At 38.4% G+C, this 20,021-nt stretch overlaps 1 protein-coding gene across 1 annotated transcript; it reads left to right on the plus strand.

Annotated features, from left to right (window-relative positions):
* Nucleotides 1-537: 537 nt before the first annotated feature.
* On the plus strand, nt 538-14,981 carry ercc3 (excision repair cross-complementation group 3). Its single transcript, XM_062996892.1, has 15 exons — nt 538-680; nt 2,114-2,316; nt 3,316-3,552; nt 3,965-4,014; nt 4,623-4,758; nt 5,533-5,700; nt 6,495-6,699; nt 7,778-8,092; nt 8,581-8,765; nt 10,555-10,757; nt 11,226-11,322; nt 12,604-12,721; nt 12,811-12,929; nt 13,366-13,515; nt 13,958-14,981. The coding sequence occupies exons 1-15, from the start codon at nt 653-655 to the stop codon at nt 14,090-14,092; spliced, it is 2,349 nt and encodes a 782-aa protein (XP_062852962.1). The 5' UTR covers nt 538-652; the 3' UTR covers nt 14,093-14,981.
* The last annotated feature ends 5,040 nt before the right edge of the window (nt 14,982-20,021 follow it).

A 20,021-nucleotide genomic window follows, 5' to 3' on the forward strand; every position in this document is an offset into this window, starting at 1 on the left:
CTTCCTCTCTACTGATGCTGATCCCCACCCTGATTGAGGAGAGCAAGACTGAAACACGCCCTCTCCCACGTGTGCAGTAGCCGACTGCATCTTGCTTTGTGTATGGATCAACGCATTATTTCTCAACTCTGTGCAGGTGCCATCAATCAGCCAGCAGAGGTCATTATTGCATTATGAGGAGTCCCTATCCGGCTCCCACCCTGTATGAACAACAGTCAATCATTGTTCATGTAGGCGCCCAGCCCAGCCAGATGGCAGAGCTGAGTTTTGAACGGACGAGCTTGAAATACCACCTGAACGCCCCTTGTTTATGTAAATTTTAGATGGATATATGCTCTGCATGCAAATTAAAGAGCAAAATAGAACTTGCTTGAATATAGTTTTTCACTGTATAGAAAAGGATGGATTTCGTATTAATTTATGTTGTCCTTGTCTCATGTATGCACTTCCTGTTCTAACCGTTAGTTGTGGAACTGGCGCTGCATAACATTTTGAGTCTTCACACGTTCATCACTGAAGAAGAGCCAGTAAACATGGCTGGTGAAGTGGCTGCGTATGGTTGAGCTCGTCATAATTTTGATGTAATATTAATCCGTAAAACAACACATAGTCGCTTGGTTTACATAAATTCTGTCTGTATAGAACGAGCAAAATGGGGAAAAGGGAAAAGTTAGAGCGAGGTAATTATAGCGCATTGTTTCTTTGTGGTAAAGTTTCCACATAGCATGTGTTTCTGTAACTTGTTACTAAAGCGACCGAATCTTAATATCCGTTATATGTAATATGTAGTGCACTGCTAAGGGTACAGAGCGCCTTATTTTATATATTATGTGTTGCACTAATGTAGGGATTAAGTAGTCATTTGTATACAGCCATCCCTAGTTTGATAACGGTTGATAGGTAATTGTCGTTATATAAAAATGTAGGTATATAGTAAATGTTTTCTGATTAGTTCTATATTTATCCATTAAACTAGATACTAATTTGATTAACAAAAGGTTTAAACTTATTATTAAATAGCTAAAGAGTGTTGTTAATGCATTTTACACAGATAGCAGGGGACACAATTTAAAGTGACTAACATTATTTTATTTAATTGTTTATAATAATGGGTATTGCATTTGAATGTGAAGTCTTCCATTTACACCCCATTTACCAATTAGATAAGGTGTAGGTAAACATTTATATCTGTGGCTTGAATACATGCACAAATACCGTACTTAGAGTAATTTTCTTAATTAGTGACAAAGTGTTTTTTGTCAGCACATAATCTCATCATTTTTTAAAATGTATTTAGTGTAATGTTTGTGTATAATGGGCAAGGCTGAGAAACCTTTATTAAATACCCCTGACCGTTGATCTCTCTCATTGTTAAAAACATAATTCTGTGATAGATGCTTGTTGTGTGGATCATTATGTCTGTGTAATCAGTAAGTGCTTTTAATAGACTGGCCTGCCTGCAGTCCAGACCTGTCTCGCCTTAAAGGCATGTGGTGCATTATAATGTCCTAATAACACAAAAAAAGCTATTTGCCCCCTAATTTATTCATTTCAAATTCCTAACTGAACAGCATGTGAAACTCTGGACCTTTATAGCAAACAGTGATGGATTCTTATGAAAAGCTTGAACGCATATAAATAAATGCACTATGCCTTTTAAATTCCTCCACATTTTGTGCTGGTGCCTTGGCCAGACCATAGGTACTGTTATTGTAGCACTAAGGAGGTGAATTCCATTCTAGCCTTTCCGCCTTTACACATGACCAGCTGTGTCTGTGGAGTGCTCACCAAGCCTTCTACTGGAACCCCTCCCTCATCCAGACATAGCCAATCATATCTGTCTAGACACCTGGCTGACCAACAGTACCACTGAGATTCGAACTTGGATCTTAGCAGAGTTGGGCTTGCTGCGCCACTCGAGCACCACCACAAAAGTAAACTTATTCACATTATGAAGAACTGCTGTGGGTAGAATGAGAAAAAATCTCAGATCTGATAGTGTACACAGTGTTGTGAAAAGATCTTAAGTAAACTAAATGCTTTTCAGCCCAACTTGGCCTTTTCACAACCCTGTTATTTGTCTTAACTAATGTGTTGTCCTACCTGTTTTAAGACAAAAAGTCCAAAAAGCGATATTATGAGGATGATGATGACTTTGAAGAGGAATCTGTGGGAAGTGAATCACAGGAGGCCATACCCGCAGCAGCTGGCAAGCAGGTGGATGAGTCCACTATCAAACATGATGAGTATGGCGCAAAGGACTACCGCTTACAGATGTTACTAAAGAATGACCATTCCTCTCGACCTTTGTGGGTGGTAAGAAATACACAAAATTTTCAACTTTATTTTTTTTTTGTACTCAATGGACAATTTAACATGTTTCCTTATTCCTAAAGAACTGAAGACTTGTACTCAAAATGCTACTGTAATGAAAGTCTAAAAGCAGGTTAATAAATGATTGTCAAATGTATTTTAAATGATGCTCTGTATATGTATAGATTGTTTTCTCTGAGAACAACTACTTTTTTAGTGGAAAGAATTATTGGGTATAGTTCAAAAATCACACTATTAAAGTTTTGATAGACACAACCAAAAATTGTGATCGCATATCAGACCGCTGCATCACCTGTGCATTTGACTTTTCTTGCCGCTACTAGCTTTTGGTTAGCTTTTTTTTAATTATGCATTTTCCTCAGCTCTACTGCTGCAGATCTCTACCCTGATTGGCTGTACCTAACACATGCCCCCCTTGACACATGTGCACTAGTCAACTGCTAAGTTTTACCTGCCCAAGGTGGGTTCACGCGGAGAGTCACACACTGATCTTCATTAGACCCCATGTCTATTATCAGCCAGCAAAGAGTGCAGTTGCAGCAGCAATGAAGAATCAATTTGGCCTGAGCCCCTCCTTTTGAGTTTGTGATAAACAACAGAGGTATAATTGTCATTTCCACAACCATATTCTCAAAATCCTGCGACCTGCTATTTTCATGGGATTTTGGCCATCGTGTCTTACACCTTTATGGCCTTAGTAGTTTTTATCTTGACATAAATGTAAAGATACAAAGCCTTAAATTTTAGCTTTCCCACACTTATAAACTAATAGTTTTTAATGCAATTTACACCAATGAGCCTGCACACTCCCCCAAATGTGCTTTTATGATTGTGATTATGGGCTTAAATTTATGTTTATACTTTAAATGATCACTGACGTTTTGTGAAACACCCTTAAAATCCTAGTGGAGCTTTTTACTGAAGCATTTCTGGCTAGATCTAATATTGAAATAACTGATCTAGATCATTTGTCTCTTTTAGGCTCCTGATGGTCATATCTTCCTAGAGGCTTTCTCTCCAGTCTATAAATATGCACAGGACTTTCTGGTGGCCATTGCTGAGCCAGTATGCAGGCCTAGTCACATGCATGAATATAAACTAACCGCGTACTCCCTGTATGCTGCTGTGAGCGTCGGCCTGCAGACCTCGGACATCATCGAGTACCTCCAGAAACTCAGCAAGACCTCCGTACCCGATGGCATCATTCAGTTTATAAAGGTATGGGCAGAACTGAACAACTCAGAAGTGTTTTTACAGTGAGGACATTCAAGTATTATAGGGCTTTTGTTTTTGTTGTTTATCATACTTTTACACAAATCTATTTTTTCAATTTTAAATTTGTACTTAGGAATACACATTAATTAAATGTATAATTCATTTTAAATTGATGGGTGCTTGGGTGGCTAAGTGGACATTGTTTACCCTTGGATTTGAAGGGTGCACTATAGGACAATCCACCTTGCAATGTAAAGAAGTAAAATGACCTGCTGGTGGTGTTCTGGATTCAATATTTTAGTGGATCAGAGCTGTTTTGATAGCTTATTAGGCTGGTGGTCCTCATGTTTTAGCTCATCTATGTGTAACACTTGTATAATGCAAAACAATGACTATCATGTTTGTTCTTTTTCAGTTGTGTACAGTGAGCTATGGGAAGGTCAAGCTGGTACTGAAGCACAACAGGTGTGTGACTTTAAAAGTTATGAATAAATATGACTCTTTGTTTGTGGGTTCTAATTTAATGGTAAACAGTGGAATGCCATACATTAATTCAAAGCAGAAATGCCAGTGGGTTCTAATCTCTGGGCCTGGACTCATCTCAGGTGGACCAAAAAAAAATGCTGAGTGCTGAGCCCATGTTTTAGTTTGTTTTTGGGAAAATTGATGTCTAGTTCTCTGTGCCTATGACAAAAAGCACCAGCCAGACTTCTGCGAAGATGCAAAAGCCATAATCTGTCTGAGGTATGGGGGTGCATCAGTGCCCTCAGCATATGTGTGAAGGTACCATTGAGGTGTGTAGATTTTAAAGAGACATGCTGTCATCAAGAGATGCACAGTGTGTGCCTGCAGTCCAGATTTGCCTTCTAATGTCAATATATGGTGCATCAAAACCACAGAAATTAGTATCCTCAGTTCCCAAGCAATTATAAAGTGTAATCACAGATTCTTGTTTTAATTGCATTTTACAACATGTATGAAACAGGGTTTCTATAACAAGTTTTCAGATACATTCCTCTTCTAATCTGTAATAAAAACAAATGAAATGATTCACTGTTGGTGTGTACATGTAGGTATTTTGTAGAGAGTGCTTTTCCTGATGTAATTCAGCGGCTGCTGCAGGACCCGGTGATTCGAGATTGTCGACTTCGCACTGCTGAAGGAGAAGAACCTGAGCTCATCACAGAGGTCATCTCCAGCAAATCAGCAGTAAGTCAGAGGGTTTTTTTTGCATTTGCAGTAGGGATGCAAATTTCTGATGAAAAAATCTGATACAATTAATACAAAACATTAATACAAAAAATGTATTACTGATTCATGTCAAAAAGGCTTTAGGCTTAATTCTATAAAAGCTTAACATGTCAGCAATGTCAAACAGTAACAGTTCAGCATTGAGAATGTAAATTCTAAATTGGCTAATCATATAATGAAGATACAACAATTATATATAACATGATCAGCAGTCCTTTCATATTTCACTGAATTTCACTTCTAATTGTTGTCAATTCCCCTGTTGTAATTTTGTTTTACGTGTCCCTTTGACACATCAGTTTACATGGCATTGATGGGGCCTCCCTGAGAACCGAATACCCACCACTACTCCACTACTGCAGGCGCCTCGGCCAGTTAGCAAAGGTCGCAATTGCACAGCAGCAATTAAACCGGATTGACCACTCTCCCTCAGGCACAGCAAATTGTACCCGGCCAGGTCTGGGATTCAAATTTAAGAGCTTCCAGCACAGTTTATAATTTAAATAGAAATGTTTCCCAGTTTTTTACTTAAATGTCTAATCGTTTTGTAAAATCTGAGTCAGATTTGGGCACAACACTGACTTGGCACAGATGTGTAATAGCTGTGATCCAAATGAGATATTTACCAGTCAGCTGCTGAAAGTCAGTTTGATTTACCATGACTTTTGTTATTAATTCATAGATTTATTGTTAACATGTCTAGTTTTCACATGTACAATACATCTGTTACAGATCTCTAAGACTCAGCATGACAACGCTGGTGCGTCTACTTCCAAAACAGCAGAAGGAGAGCCTTCTGCTTCCCAGGTTCCTGAGGACATCTTTAGCTATTATGAACAAATGGACAAAGAGGAAGAAGAGGAGGAAGAGACGCAGACTGTCTCTTTTGAGATCCGTCAGGTATGAGGCCTTGTGGCGTTCAAATTGGAACTAATATTTACCTGTATTTCTTTATTAGTCACATTTTTGAAGGTTCAACCAGACAAGGAGGTCACTTACCTCACTAGGAGGGGGGCTTGCAATCACATTTTTTTCAGCTGCATTTTTTTTTTACCTCAGCCATTTTTTTACTTCTTCCAAAAAGGGAAGGTGATTCTCCATCCAGCTCAACCTCTCTCAGATATACCCAGTTGTGTCTGTGACACTGCTGAGACTCAACCTCTAATCCACACTCTACGTACATGCTAACATTTTAAAATTTTGTTAGAAATCTTTGGTTAAAATAGTTTTATTACACACAGTTGCTTCTCACCACTGTTGTTCTCATCATTTGGGTTATTAACAGGAGCTAAACACTATTTAACGCCACATGTATTTTGCCAGTATTTGATGCATAGTGGCATTGCTTTTTTACAGATGTGAAGTGGTTTTGTGTAATAGGTCTTGTCATTTCCAATTACTGATTGTAAATCCGCTGTCACTTTCACAACCTCTATCTGAGAGCCAGATTACCACACACACCCCAACATGTGTCAAATATGTGGCTGCTTTTCAACACCTACCAGTGTTGGGTTTTCAGTGCAAAGCTGCTACCCCACGAGCGCCAAGGATGTGACAATTCTGATTAAAAAATAAGAAGTCAGGCTTAGCTGGGATGGTTGCCTAGTAAAAAGTATGGAAAAGTTAGACTACAGAGACCGGTTACCTAGAGCAGTAAATTAATACTGGTCCTGGTGCTGCTTGCTTTATTTTAGGAGATGATTGAAGAATTACAGAAGCGCTGTATCCAGCTTGAGTACCCACTGTTAGCTGAGTATGACTTCCGCAATGACACAGTCAACCCCGACATCAATATGGACCTGAAGCCTACAGCCGTGCTCAGACCGTACCAGGAGAAGAGCCTGCGCAAAATGTTCGGCAATGGACGAGCTCGCTCAGGAGTGATCGTGCTGCCCTGCGGTAAATCTACACCAAACTTAGTTTCGTTTTTTCAACCAAAATTAAAGAACATGTTTTGCAGCTATGTGATGACTATAATTTATACCATATGCTCGCTTATTATTGTAACGTATTTATGCAGGGTTTTTCAAACTTTTTTTTCAAGCAACCCATATCCATGATTTTTACCACGACCAAGGCAACACAGTGCATCAAAACAAAACACAAAACTGTGGTTAACAAGGTGTAACGTAAAGCCTCCACAAGGGGGCGTTTGTGTCCACATTCATTTTGTGTTTGTGCCTGTTAAAATGAGTTTATTTAATTATTATTATTATTTTTCTCTGCGACCCATTTTTTTGGCTCATGACCCACTAGAAGTCGCGATCATCTGTGTGACCCAGGTGATACGATGCATTTTGTATTAGTTACTGTTATTATTTTAGCAAAATGTAAGTTTTTTTTTTTTTACTTTAAAGTAAAATTTTATAACGTTAGTATTCAGGAGACTTAACCAGTATCTCGTTAGCATTTTTACCACCTATAGACAATAATAAGTGGAACTCAGACATATGATTGGTTGTGGGTCTAGAAAGAGAGGGGACAGTGGTTTAAGCAGGTTCCTTGTCCCTGCTGTATTACATTTACAGTTATGGCTGATCATTGATGGCAATGTGTGGCACTCCGCAATCGGTACTGTGCAGAGGCCGCAATTGAAGCAGTTATGGGAAATCCCTCAGACATAGCAAATCATGCCTGTGTAGGTGCCTGGCCAGCCAATAGCAGAGCTGTGATTCAGACTTGAAATTTCAAGATCTCAACAGTGGTTGGCTAGTGTTTTACCACTATGCCACCTGAGCGCCTGTGCAATACATTTCTTAATAGACACTTTATTAACCAGCTAGTATTTGCAACTAAATGTAAGATTTTATATTAATTAAATAGTTACTAGAAAACAAGTCAACTGACCTCACGTTACCCTGCAATATGTTAAGTGAATATTCACATCAAGAGTGGCATCAGACACACTTGAGTTGAGTGTTTTCACATCATGCATCTTTACGTACTCTCTTTCTTGCATACTCATATGCTTTTTTAGGAGCTGGAAAGTCTCTGGTGGGTGTTACAGCAGCCTGCACTGTACGCAAGCGTTGCCTGGTCTTGGGAAACTCCTCTGTGTCAGTGGAGCAATGGAAAGCCCAGTTTAAGATGTGGTCCACCATCGATGACTCGCAAATATGCCGCTTTACTTCGGAAGCCAAGGAGAAACCTATTGGTTGCTCAGTGGCTATCAGTACATACTCCATGCTGGGTCATACCACCAAGCGCTCCTGGGAGGCAGAGAGGGTGATGGAGTGGATGCGCAGCCAGGAGTGGGGGCTTATAATCCTTGATGAGGTCCACACAATTCCAGGTAAGTGCACAGATGTGTTTTGGATAAACTACACTAAATTGAAAACTTCTCGTTTTACTGCTTATATCACGTGTCAAACTCAAGGCCCGCGAGCTAAAAGATTTAAAGATTTAAAAGGCAGACTGCAATCACAGCAGGATACGTTACAATCGACCCTTTGAGGGCCACCATAATGCAGATGTGGCCCTTGGTGAAAATGAGTTTGACACCCATGGCTTATAATAATAAATGTATTACTCATTACTCTCCACCTTTTAAAGCTATATATATTTCAGTTTTAAATACATATTTTAACATATGCTCTAGTGTCTGCTAAATGCCGAAAATGTAAATGTGTTCCAATTTTTAAGATATAAGATAAATGATTAGAGGTAATCTAGTGTACTTTGTTGACCATTGTTATATCAATATGGGTAAACATCTAATAATATTTGCTTGCTTTGTTGTTTTCTCTTTTGTATTCTCTTCTATATAACACTAACATACAGCTAGGATGTTCAGGCGTGTTCTGACCATCGTCAAAGCTCACTGTAAGATGGGTTTAACAGCTACACTGGTGAGGGAGGACGATAAGATCGTCGATCTCAACTTTCTGATCGGGCCCAAACTGTATGAGGCTAACTGGATGGAGCTGCAAAACAACGGCTACATTGCAAAAGTCCACTGTGCTGAGGTAATGCAGCTGCTTTAAAAAAGCTTAAGGAACAGTTTTTTTTACCAAATGATTGCAGATATTCGGGGTGGACGAGGGCTGTCAATAAACAAATACTAACATGTATTAGTAAAGTACCAGTTATTTATAGAATTAAAACAAAGAATTGGCCAATATACTATACATTTGCTGTCCACAAAGGACAGTCTTTTTCTTTAGAGCAGACATATATTACCCAGAAAGCCACTTTCAGAATGGATTGCAAAAACAGCATTTTCTAGGGCCTGCATTAACTTTTTTAACAACATCACATGACTGTAAGGGCTAGCACGTGCTTCCTCTGAAACATGTGCTGCCAGGAAAAGCCTCTTAATTAACTGGAGCTTATGTGATTTTATTCGGTTGATTAACATGCTTAAAAGAAAGGTACTGGCTGCCCTCATCAATACACACAAGTTAGTAAATGTTAGAGACTGGCAGGCTTTGCACTGATTCATTTATTTTATTCTGCCTATGTACTTAAAGCATTTTAGTCATAACAATATCCCAGATTATCAGATAATAGGATGTAATTTCTGGGTTACAAAAAGTACCAGTAAAATAGAATATATCAGGTCTGGAGCACAGTACATGCTTTGTAACAAATGTAATAAGCAAATTAATTCCTTCATAATGTCTTCAAAATTCCTTATTTTGGACCTGACTTCCTGCTTCAACAGCTGCTTGATGCTTGTGTAGATACATTCACTGACCACTTTATTAGGAACTGGATTGATACTGAGAAGGGTTTGGTGCTCTTAAAGCAGCCTAAATTCTTTATGCCATTGATTTAGGGTGGTGGAAACATTCATTTAGAATTTTAGTTTATGCTGACTGGATTGCATCAAGTTAATGCTGCAGATTCTCCCTGCTGCTGTAGTATGAGATCACAGGGACTTGTCAAGACACAGACACAAAAAGTTAGGGTTTCATAGCAAGATCCCGTTACTTTGAGACAATGTCTATTGTAAAAAGCACTATATAAATAAAGTTGACTTGACTTGACTCTCTGTATGCAATAGGGCTCTGTGTGGAAACTCAGCACTATTTGATGAAAATAATTGGCTGGTGAAGACATTCTGGTTAGTCAGCGGCTCTTCCCAGCTAGAACAGGGGTGGTTCAAGTGGCAGTGGAATCTCAATAGAGCATTGGAAATAACTAGAAAATGGCAAACCAAAAAAAAAATGCTGTGACATTCAAGCAATGCTTGATTAGTATTATTGGGACCTACATCATTACACCACCACACTGTTATTAGCCTGAACTGGTAACACAAGTTCAGTTATGTTGTTTATGTCAATTTCTGACCCTACCATCTGCATATCACAGCAGAAATTGAGATTCATTAGACCTGGTAACTTTCTCTAATCCATAAGTGTTTCCATACGCCTTTGCCCACTAGCCTCAGGTCCCTGTTCATCAGCTTATGGAATTGGAACCTGGTGTGGTCTCCTGTTGTTGTATCACGTTAGCTTTAGGGATTAACAATTTGTACATGCTATGATGCTTCTTTGGTTACCATAGTTGTAAAAAGTGTGTCAAGTTACTGGGGACTTAATGTAAGCTTGAAGCATTCTCGTCTGAACTCTTTTATTAAGAAGACATTAGTGCCTGTAGAACTCCCACTCACTGTCTTTATTTTTATGATCATTCTGACGTTTGATGTGATTGGGTAATGACATGAATAAGCAGATGCAAAGGGGTTCCTAACAAAGTGGTCGGTGAGTGTATATGAGCGCTTTTTAAACATGACGAACTTGTATGTTACAGGTGTGGTGTCCTATGTCACCCGAGTTTTATCGCGAATATGTGGCTATAAAGAGTAAAAAACGGATCCTGCTGTACACCATGAACCCCAACAAGTTCCGCGCCTGCCAGTTCCTCATCCGTTTCCACGAGAGACGCAACGACAAGATTATCGTCTTTGCCGACAACGTCTTCGCTCTCAAGGAATATGCCATTCGTCTCAACAAGTAAAGCATGTGTTAACACACTGATTAGCTTCACACACTGAAATCATGATGCAGATATGGAATTTTATGTGGTGTTTCTATTGGTTGTGTATTAGCAAATGTCAAAATTCTGTTTTTGGTTCTGTATACACAAAACACTCAAATGTGAATGAATGTAGCTACATGTTTTACGCTCTAATGGTTTGATAAAAAAAAAAAAAAAAAAACTTGACTTTAGGCCTAATGCACATTATATGACACTACAGAATTTGATATCATTTAAGGAGACTGCATTGGACTGCACTATTGATTGCTATTTATTGCTATTTATTGCAATCACAGTATGGAATTTATCATTTTCCGACACAGTGGGTTTACTCGGCGAGGAAGAAACCTTGATAAATAGAATCACTTCCACCTGGAGCGAATTATTGTTCAACAAAGCAAAGATGACTAATGTCTAATGATTTTTTCCGTCACGGTTTTCAGACCCTACATTTATGGACCCACATCACAAGGGGAGAGAATGCTCATCCTTCAGAATTTCAAACTCAACCCCAAAGTCAACACAATTTTTATCTCCAAGGTAACTTTTACTCTACAACAATTCTCTTACATGGATGATCGGGGCAGCACGGTGGCTAAGTGGGTAGCACTGTCGCCTCACAGCAAGAAGGTCCTGGGTTCTATCCCCAGGTGGGGCGTTCCGGGTCCTTTCTGTGTGGAGTTTGCATGTTCTCCCCGTGTCTGCGTGTGTTTCCTCTGGGTACTCCGGTTTCCTCCCACAGTCCAAAGACATGCAAGTGAGGTGAATTGGAGATACAAAATTGTCCATGACTGTGTTTGATATAACCTTGTGAACTGATGAACCTTGTGTAATGGCGTTCCTGTCATGAATGTAACCAAAGTGTAAAACATCACGTTAAAATCCTAATAAACAAACAAACAAACAAACATGGATGATAGACTGGGATAAGCTGTGGTACAACAAAGGACAATCTCACAATGATTGTTAGCCAGGCACATACTTTAGTGCATGCAGCTTTTTAGGTAACCTCACATCACCCTGAGCAGCTTATTATACTAATCTGGAAGGATTTGCATAACAGTGTAGGTCTCAATAACTTTCACACAGACTTGAAGGTCCAGTAGAATTATCAACCACTGGATCTGCTTTACTTTAACAAAGCAACCTCAGTGTTTTGCCTTTTAATCAGCTATAATAAGTTTACTGTGATGGGGTGGGCCTGGGAAAGAGCACTTGTACTGTTTTGATTTTGAGTTTTTAGAAAACATTGTCCTTACATCACTCTTGGTGATAATGCTTCGTTTGAAGTATTCATACACTGAGGGGAAAACATGTATTCATCACTTTTGTCCAGTGCATACATCTACTTTAAACTTACACACAATGTCTTTTCATTTTAAATAAATAGCTAAATATTAATACTTATTAATACTTACTTATGTCCATATATTTCATGAAGTGGGTGGCACTGTGGCTCAGTGGGTAGCACTGTTGCCTCACAGCAAAAAGGTCCTCGATTTGATGATGTCCTGGGGGTCGATCCCCAGGTGGGGTGCGGTGGTCCAGGTCCTTTCTGTGTGGAGTTTGCATGTTCTCCCTGTGTCTGCATGGGTTTCTGTGTGCGATTAGGCTAATTCACCAAAATGTAAATTTCTATGACCACCTTACTCATCTTAACAAGACCACAGGGGCCAATAATTGTGGAGGGGTGTGTGTGGGTGTGTGGGTGTGTGGGTGTGTGTGTGGGTGTGTGGGTGTGTGTGTGAGTAAAGGTAATATATATGTATTATTTCTACTGAAGCGAAGTATGGCTCAGAAACTTACTTTCTCTGTGTTTAGGTGGGAGATACGTCCTTTGACTTGCCTGAGGCGAATGTTTTGATTCAGATCTCGTCTCACGGAGGCTCCCGCCGTCAGGAGGCCCAGAGATTGGGTAGAGTTCTGCGTGCCAAGAAAGGTAATCATACCATAAGACACAAACCTTAGTCTTTCTCCCTATGTCTATCCCAAAAATCCAAGACACTAAACGTCTGTGTTTTTGTGCAGGAATGGTTGCTGAGGAGTACAATGCCTACTTTTACTCACTGGTGTCTCAGGACACACAAGAGATGGCCTATTCTACCAAAAGACAGCGCTTCCTTGTTGACCAGGGATACAGCTTCAAGGTTTGACATTGACCTGAAACATTCCACATCATGCACACAGGAAAATCAGAATCCTTTTTCACAGTGTTATTAGTGACCAGAAGGATCCAGCTGTGATCCAGGTACCAGCTGTACTTATAAAGCAGAAAACGCATGAACTGCACAAACACATGAAAATTTAAAATAAAGGATATGAGTGTATAAATGTATAGTTGTATAAGCAGTACTATGGGTCTTGAATGATTATAAATTATAGGCTGATTTTATATTTAAAAGCACTTAGATACTGAATCTATTTACAAATTTTACGCATTTATATTAAAAGTTAACCTTAACGGTAGGAATGAGTGGGATTTTGGAATAATTACATAGGGAGGAAGCAAAAAAAGAAAGAAAGAAATTTCTCTGTAAAAATGCATGTTCTTAGAATGCAAGAAGTTTCTTTTGTTTTTCGTAGGTTATTACTAAGCTGGCAGGGATGGAGGAGGAGGACCTGATGTTTTCCTCACGTGAGGAGCAACAGCAGCTGCTGCAGAAAGTTCTGGCCGCAAGTGACCTTGATGCAGAGGAGGAGGTGGTCTCAGGAGAATTTGGAGGAAAAACTCAAGTATGCTTTTTGCCTGATTCTTCCAGTTCATTTTTGATAACGTTTAAATTGTGCGAGACAAAATTACTAGTTAAATAACAGCCAGTTAGTCAGCTTGTAAAGTCAACTAATAAGGGATTGTATTACCAGTTTGGGTAGATTTATTAGTATGCACATATTTATTATTTTATTTATTTGATTTGTTTTATTATTTATTCACATATTTTACTTATTATACCATAATTTATGTTTTTTTTACTTGTTAATAAAAAATTACTATTGTTTTCCAAAATATGGCCATTGCAGATATGGTCATAACTAGCAAATATAGAAGCTGTTGTACCCTGGACTTATGTATTATGTTATTGAATGTACATTTTACTAATGATATTCTGTCCTTGTACTTTCATTACTCTTTTTTTGTCTCTCACTGCTTTTATTTAGTTTTGTATTTTTGCTCCAGTTTTCTCGCAGGACCGGAACTATGAGTTCAATGTCGGGGGCTGATGACACAATCTACATGGAGTACCAGTCTCGCGGCAGCAAACAAGCAATCGGAAAGAACATTCATCCTCTTTTCAAACGCTTCCGAAAGTGATCCGTGTTCCGCAGAGTCACCTAAAGTTTCTGATATTGCCTCAGATCCATAATCCAGACCAAGGCCTCTGTAAAACTGGAAGGAAAGAGGAATAATTCTGTAAATATTGTTGCCTGTTTTGCATAGTTAGTAAAAACGCTAAGGCATAAGTGGGGGAAAAATTGGAAAGACTAAATTATGACAGAATGTGACTCTGAATGGCTAAAGCACTACACCGTTTTATGTTTGAGAATACAGATTTTTAAAAGAGCAGAAGCAGTACTACAATACTGCATTGCCTGCGTATCCTGGGTACCTGGGATCCATCATTAATCTATGCATCCTGCTGGCCTAGTTTGGCATGTTTATTTAATGTCTACATGGGTTCTCCTGCCACTTCCCAAAATGTTCCCGTGGGTGAAGTTGCTACTGTTAATTGTTTCAAGTGTAAGCCATTATGTAATTGTCTAATGCCCTGCTATGAGTTTCCTCTTTGTAGTGAATCAATGAATGAATGAAGGTAGGTAGGTAGGTAGGTAGAAAGTCATCAACTATGCAGTACTGTGGCTTACAAACTTCATATTTGATGAAACAGTATAGAGTATACAATTCTATATTAGTGACATGAGTTTGTATTTTGCATGGCAGATGAACACCACGTTTGTTAAATTACATTTCATTGAAATGAAATGAAATAATGCATATATGAAGCTTTGTACTAATCTGGTTTAACCAATGCTAAAGCCTTATTCCGAGTACTTAGCCTGAGCGGCCTATTGTATTCTAGAAATTCTTGGTTGCCAAATTGCCTAAAATGCATCTTCATATTTTGTCATGTTGTGTTTCCAATTTAGCTTTCCTGCTGAGGTGATGTTTTTGTTTGTTTGCTATTAAAGAGAAATATATCAAAGCTTGCAACCAGTTTTTTTATGTACCCATAAGAATTTAAACATTTAACTTTTTTAATGAGTCTTAATGATAATGATTGTTTTTTTTTTATTGTATTTTGGGATGAAGACTTGTTACCAAAAATTATGTTTAATATTTTTAATTAAGAACAAATACAATGTAAAAACTACATCAAAATGAACAAAAACAATTTAGCCCCAAAGCTTACAAAGGATAAGACAAAATTATGATTATTATTTTTAAAATAATTAATAGGCCAGCCCATGCTGACTAGCAATTTCACAGATTAACTTCACAGTATTTTGTAAATATAACCAGAATAAGAATTGATGCATGCAACACACTCAGTGAAAAGTTTATAGATTATTCAAGGTACTGTGTTTCACAATAAGCAGGAGACTTGGTAACAGGTGAGGGGATCATGATTTGGTATAAAAGGAGGATCCACCAAAGACTTTACAAGCAATGATGGGTCGTGGCTCAAGCATTGCTGAAAGATTGCAGATGATTTAGTCTTTCACCATCTACTGTTCTACATAGTATTGTATGCAGATTCAGGGAATCTGAAAAAATTTCAGTTGAATGTGCCACTGTTGAATGTGCATGACATATAAGCCCTCAAACCATCATTACATGTCATCCTAAATATAGCCACATGGGTTTGGGAGTACTTCAGAAAACCATTGTCACTTTACACAGTCAGTGACTACATCAAGAAATACAACCTGAAACTCTGTTACATAAAGAGAAAGTTCTCTGGACCTAAGCTCAACTAAGATGAACCAGAAGACAGTGGACTTTGTACTTTTCTCAGCTGAATAAAAATTCAAGAGAATCTATAAATGACAGATTCTTTTTATTGCATTTTACAAAACGTTCCAACTTCTTTGGAAATGGGGTTTGTTAACACTGAGCATAACCATATACAGTGTATCACAAAAGTGAGTACACCCCTCACATTTCTGCAGATATTTAAGTATATCTTTTCATGGGACAACACTGACAAAATGACACTTTGACACAATGAAAAGTAGTCTGTGTGCAGCTTATATAACAGTGTAAATTTATTCTTCCCTCAAAATAACTCAATATACAGCCATTAATGTCTAAACCACCGGCAACAAAAGTGAGTACACCCCTAAGAGACTACACCCCTAAATGTCCAAATTGAGCACTGCTTGTCATTTTCCCTCCAAAATGTCATGTGATTTGTTAGTGTTACTAGGTCTCAGGTGTGCATAGGGAGCAGGTGTGTTCAATTTAGTAGTACAGCTCTCACACTCTCTCATACTGGTCACTGAAAGTTCCAACATGGCACCTCATGGCAAAGAACTCTCTGAGGATCTTAAAAGACGAATTGTTGCGCTACATGAAGATGGCCAAGGCTACAAGAAGATTGCCAACACCCTGAAACTGAGCTGCAGCACAGTGGCCAAGATCATCCAGCGTTTTAAAAGAGCAGGGTCCACTCAGAACAGACCTCGCGTTGGTCGTCCACAGAAGCTGAGTGCACGTGCTCAGCGTCACATCCAACTGCTGTCTTTGAAAGATAGGCACAGGAGTGCTGTCAGCATTGCTGCAGAGATTGAAAAGGTGGGGGGTCAGCCTGTCAGTGCTCAGACCATACGCCGCACACTACATCAAATTGGTCTGCATGGCTGTCACCCCAGAAGGAAGCCTCTTCTGAAGTCTCTACACAAGAAAGCCCGCAAATAGTTTGCTGAAGACATGTCAACAAAGGACATGGATTACTGGAACCATGTCCTATGGTCTGATGAGACCAAGATTAATTTGTTTGGTTCAGATGGTCTCAAGCATGTGTGGCGGCAATTAGGTGAGGAGTACAAAGATAAGTGTGTCATGCCTACAGTCAAGCATGGTGGTGGGAATGCCATGGTCTGGGGCTGCATGAGTGCAGCAGGTGTTGGGGAGTTACATTTCATTGAGGGACACATGAACTCCAATATGTACTGTGAAATACTGAAGCAGAGCATGATCCCCTCCCTCCGGAAACTGGGTCGCAGGGCAGTGTTCCAGCATGATAATGACCCCAAACACACCTCTAAGACGACTACTGCTTTATTGAAGAGGCTGAGGGTAAAGGTGATGGACTGGCCAAGCATGTCTCCAGACCTAAACCCAATAGAACATCTTTGGGGCATCCTCAAGCGGAAGGTGGAGGAGCGCAAAGTCTCGAATATCCGCCAGCTCCGTGATGTCGTCATGGAGGAGTGGAAAAGCATTCCAGTGGCAACCTGTGAAGCTCTGGTAAACTCCATGCCCAGGAGAGTTAAGGCAGTTCTGGGAAATAATGGTGGCCACACAAAATATTGACACTTCAGGAACTTTCACTAAGGGGTGTACTCACTTTTGTTGCCGGTGGTTTAGACATTAATGGCTGTATATTGAGTTATTTTGAGGGAAGAATAAATTTACACTGTTATATAAGCTGCACACAGACTACTTTTCATTGTGTCAAAGTGTCATTTTGTCAGTGTTGTCCCATGAAAAGATATACTTAAATATCTGCAGAAATGTGAGGGGTGTACTCACTTTTGTGATACACTGTATATACTGTATATACTGTATATATATATATATATATATATATATATATATATATATATACAGTATATATATGTGTGCGTGTATATATATACAGTATATACACACAGATCAGCCATAACATTAAAACCACCTCTTTGTTTCAACACTTACTGTCCATTTTATTAGCTCCACTTACCATATAGAAGCACTTTGTAGTTCTACAATGACTGAATGTAGTCCATCTGTTTCTCTGCATGCTTTGTTAGCACCCTTTCATGCTGTTCTTCAATGGTCAGGACTCTCCCGGGACCACCACAGAGCGGGTATTATTTAGGTGGTGGATCATTCTCAGCACTGCAGTGACACTGACATGGTGGTGGTGTGTTAGTGTGTGTTGTGCTGGTATGAGTGGATGAGACAGCAGCACTGATGAAGTTTTTAAACACCTCACTGTCACTGCTGGACTGAGAATAGTCCACCAACCAAAAATATATCCAGCCAACAGCGCCCCATGGGAAGCATCCTGTGACCACTGATGAAGTCTAGACGATGACCAACTCAAACAGCAGCAGATGAGCGATCGTCTCTGACTTTACATCTACAAGGTGGACCAACTAGGTAGGAGTGTCTAATAGAGTGGACAGTGAGTGGACATGATATTTAATAATTATCTTTATCTTGTAAGTGGTACATTTTACAGGGTGACTATTATACAGCAATTTGTTATTGTTATTGTTATAAGTTATTGTTTTTTTGTTTTTACATTTTATGATTTATTAATGTGCATTATACTGTAGGACTTTAATCTTGTCATACAGGTGTTACAGGTGTAGTAAGCGGTCTATGTCCCTAGGAAACTACTACTGTACTACGACTTTTAATGCATTTTAAACAGTTGTCCTCTTCATGAACTTTTTAGACGCTCCCTTAGTAAACGCTAAATTCATCTGAGGTTAAAACCCTTTCATGCCTGAGTGGAACATTCCATTTTCGGACACTATGTAACATGGTCATAGAAAAAACCTTATTGTGTAAATACCGTACGTAGCATAGACTACATATACACACCATTATAACCAGAAGAATCAGTTCTTTAAAATGATATAAAACTCAGTATGTTTATTTAAGTGTAATATAACCAAATCTATACAAAAATCCTTCAAAATCAACCTAAAAAACCTCTCAATTTTTATTTCATTCATAAATACTTACATTTTTAACACATTTCTGTGCAATTTAGAGAAAAATATAGAGTATATGAAATGTTTGCAATTTTGTGAGCCATTTGTCAAGATAATAATTTTGAATCTATCATCGTCTATTCAAAAGTTATGATCAATTTAGCAGAAGGTGTCATTTAGCAATTTAGAATGTTCGTGTAGCTCCTTTTTTACCTCACTTTTTACCAATGTCAGCATACACTATAAACCAATGAAAGTGTACTTTTATGAAAAAAACCCCTGCATATACACACACCATTATAACCAGGAGAATCAGTTCTTTAAAATTATATGAAACACAATGTTTTTCAAGTGTAATATAATAAATGTTTACAAAAAACCTTCAAAATCAACCTAAAAAAATCTCTCGTTTTTTATTTAATTCATAAAAACTTACATTTTTAACACATTTCTGTGCAATATAGAGAACAATATAGAACATATGAAATGTTTGCAATTTTGTGAGCCATTTGTCAAGAAAATAATTTTGAATCTATCATCTTCTATTCAAAAGTTATGATCAATTTAGCAGAAGGTGTAATTTATCAATTTAGAATGTTCGTGTAGCTCCTTTTTCACCTCACTTTTTACCAATGTCAGCATACACTATAAACCAATGAACGTGTACTTTTTTCTTAATTATTACTAAATTGTCAACATTCATATTTTTGAAATAAGACAGCAGATAAAATGTATTTGACAAAATAAGCACTCTAACAACAGTGTATAGTTCAAAAACATTAAAGATTTTTATTAGAATTATATACACTTCTCATTCTATAAATAATTTCAAAACAACAATACAATATAGTTCAGCACTATTGAAGAACATCACTCCATAAAACAAACTTTCAAATAATCCAATTCAACAATACAAGAAAAAGCAATTATTTGTTCAGGATAATCATTGAACAATTCAGTAAACAGTTTTGAGGCAACAGGATATCAAATCTCATCTAAGCCATTTTGCCAAAAATTCACTACAAAATATTTAACAGACAATGCACAATGGATAATTACCTCAAATTACCTCCTTCCAATGAACAATGCACACTGAACTTTGACCTGTGAAGAGAAAGAGAAACAAAGAACATATACACAAACACAGGGGTTGAGGAAGGATGAGAGGGACTGACAGTAGAAGACAGAAGCCCTGTGTAGGTCTAACTGCGAAACTCATCTCCTTCGCTAGAATGCCAAGACTGAAAACAGTTTCGATTGCCAACTAAACAAAATCTTCTACCTTGGCACTCAGGAGCCATGCATGCAATCTT

Source organism: Trichomycterus rosablanca, chromosome 6 (assembly GCF_030014385.1).
Source record: "Trichomycterus rosablanca isolate fTriRos1 chromosome 6, fTriRos1.hap1, whole genome shotgun sequence".
Classification (NCBI taxonomy): Eukaryota; Metazoa; Chordata; class Actinopteri; order Siluriformes; family Trichomycteridae; genus Trichomycterus; species Trichomycterus rosablanca.

Excerpts from the sequence above, each read along its gene's own strand:
- ercc3 (XM_062996892.1), top strand. The coding sequence starts at position 653 with ATGGGGAAAAGGGAAAAGTTAGAGCGAG. Across the intron at positions 8,093-8,580 it reads TGAGGTCCACACAATTCCAG|CTAGGATGTTCAGGCGTGTT; the intron begins GTAAGTGCACAG and ends ACTAACATACAG. Across the intron at positions 8,766-10,554 it reads CAAAAGTCCACTGTGCTGAG|GTGTGGTGTCCTATGTCACC; the intron begins GTAATGCAGCTG and ends TGTATGTTACAG.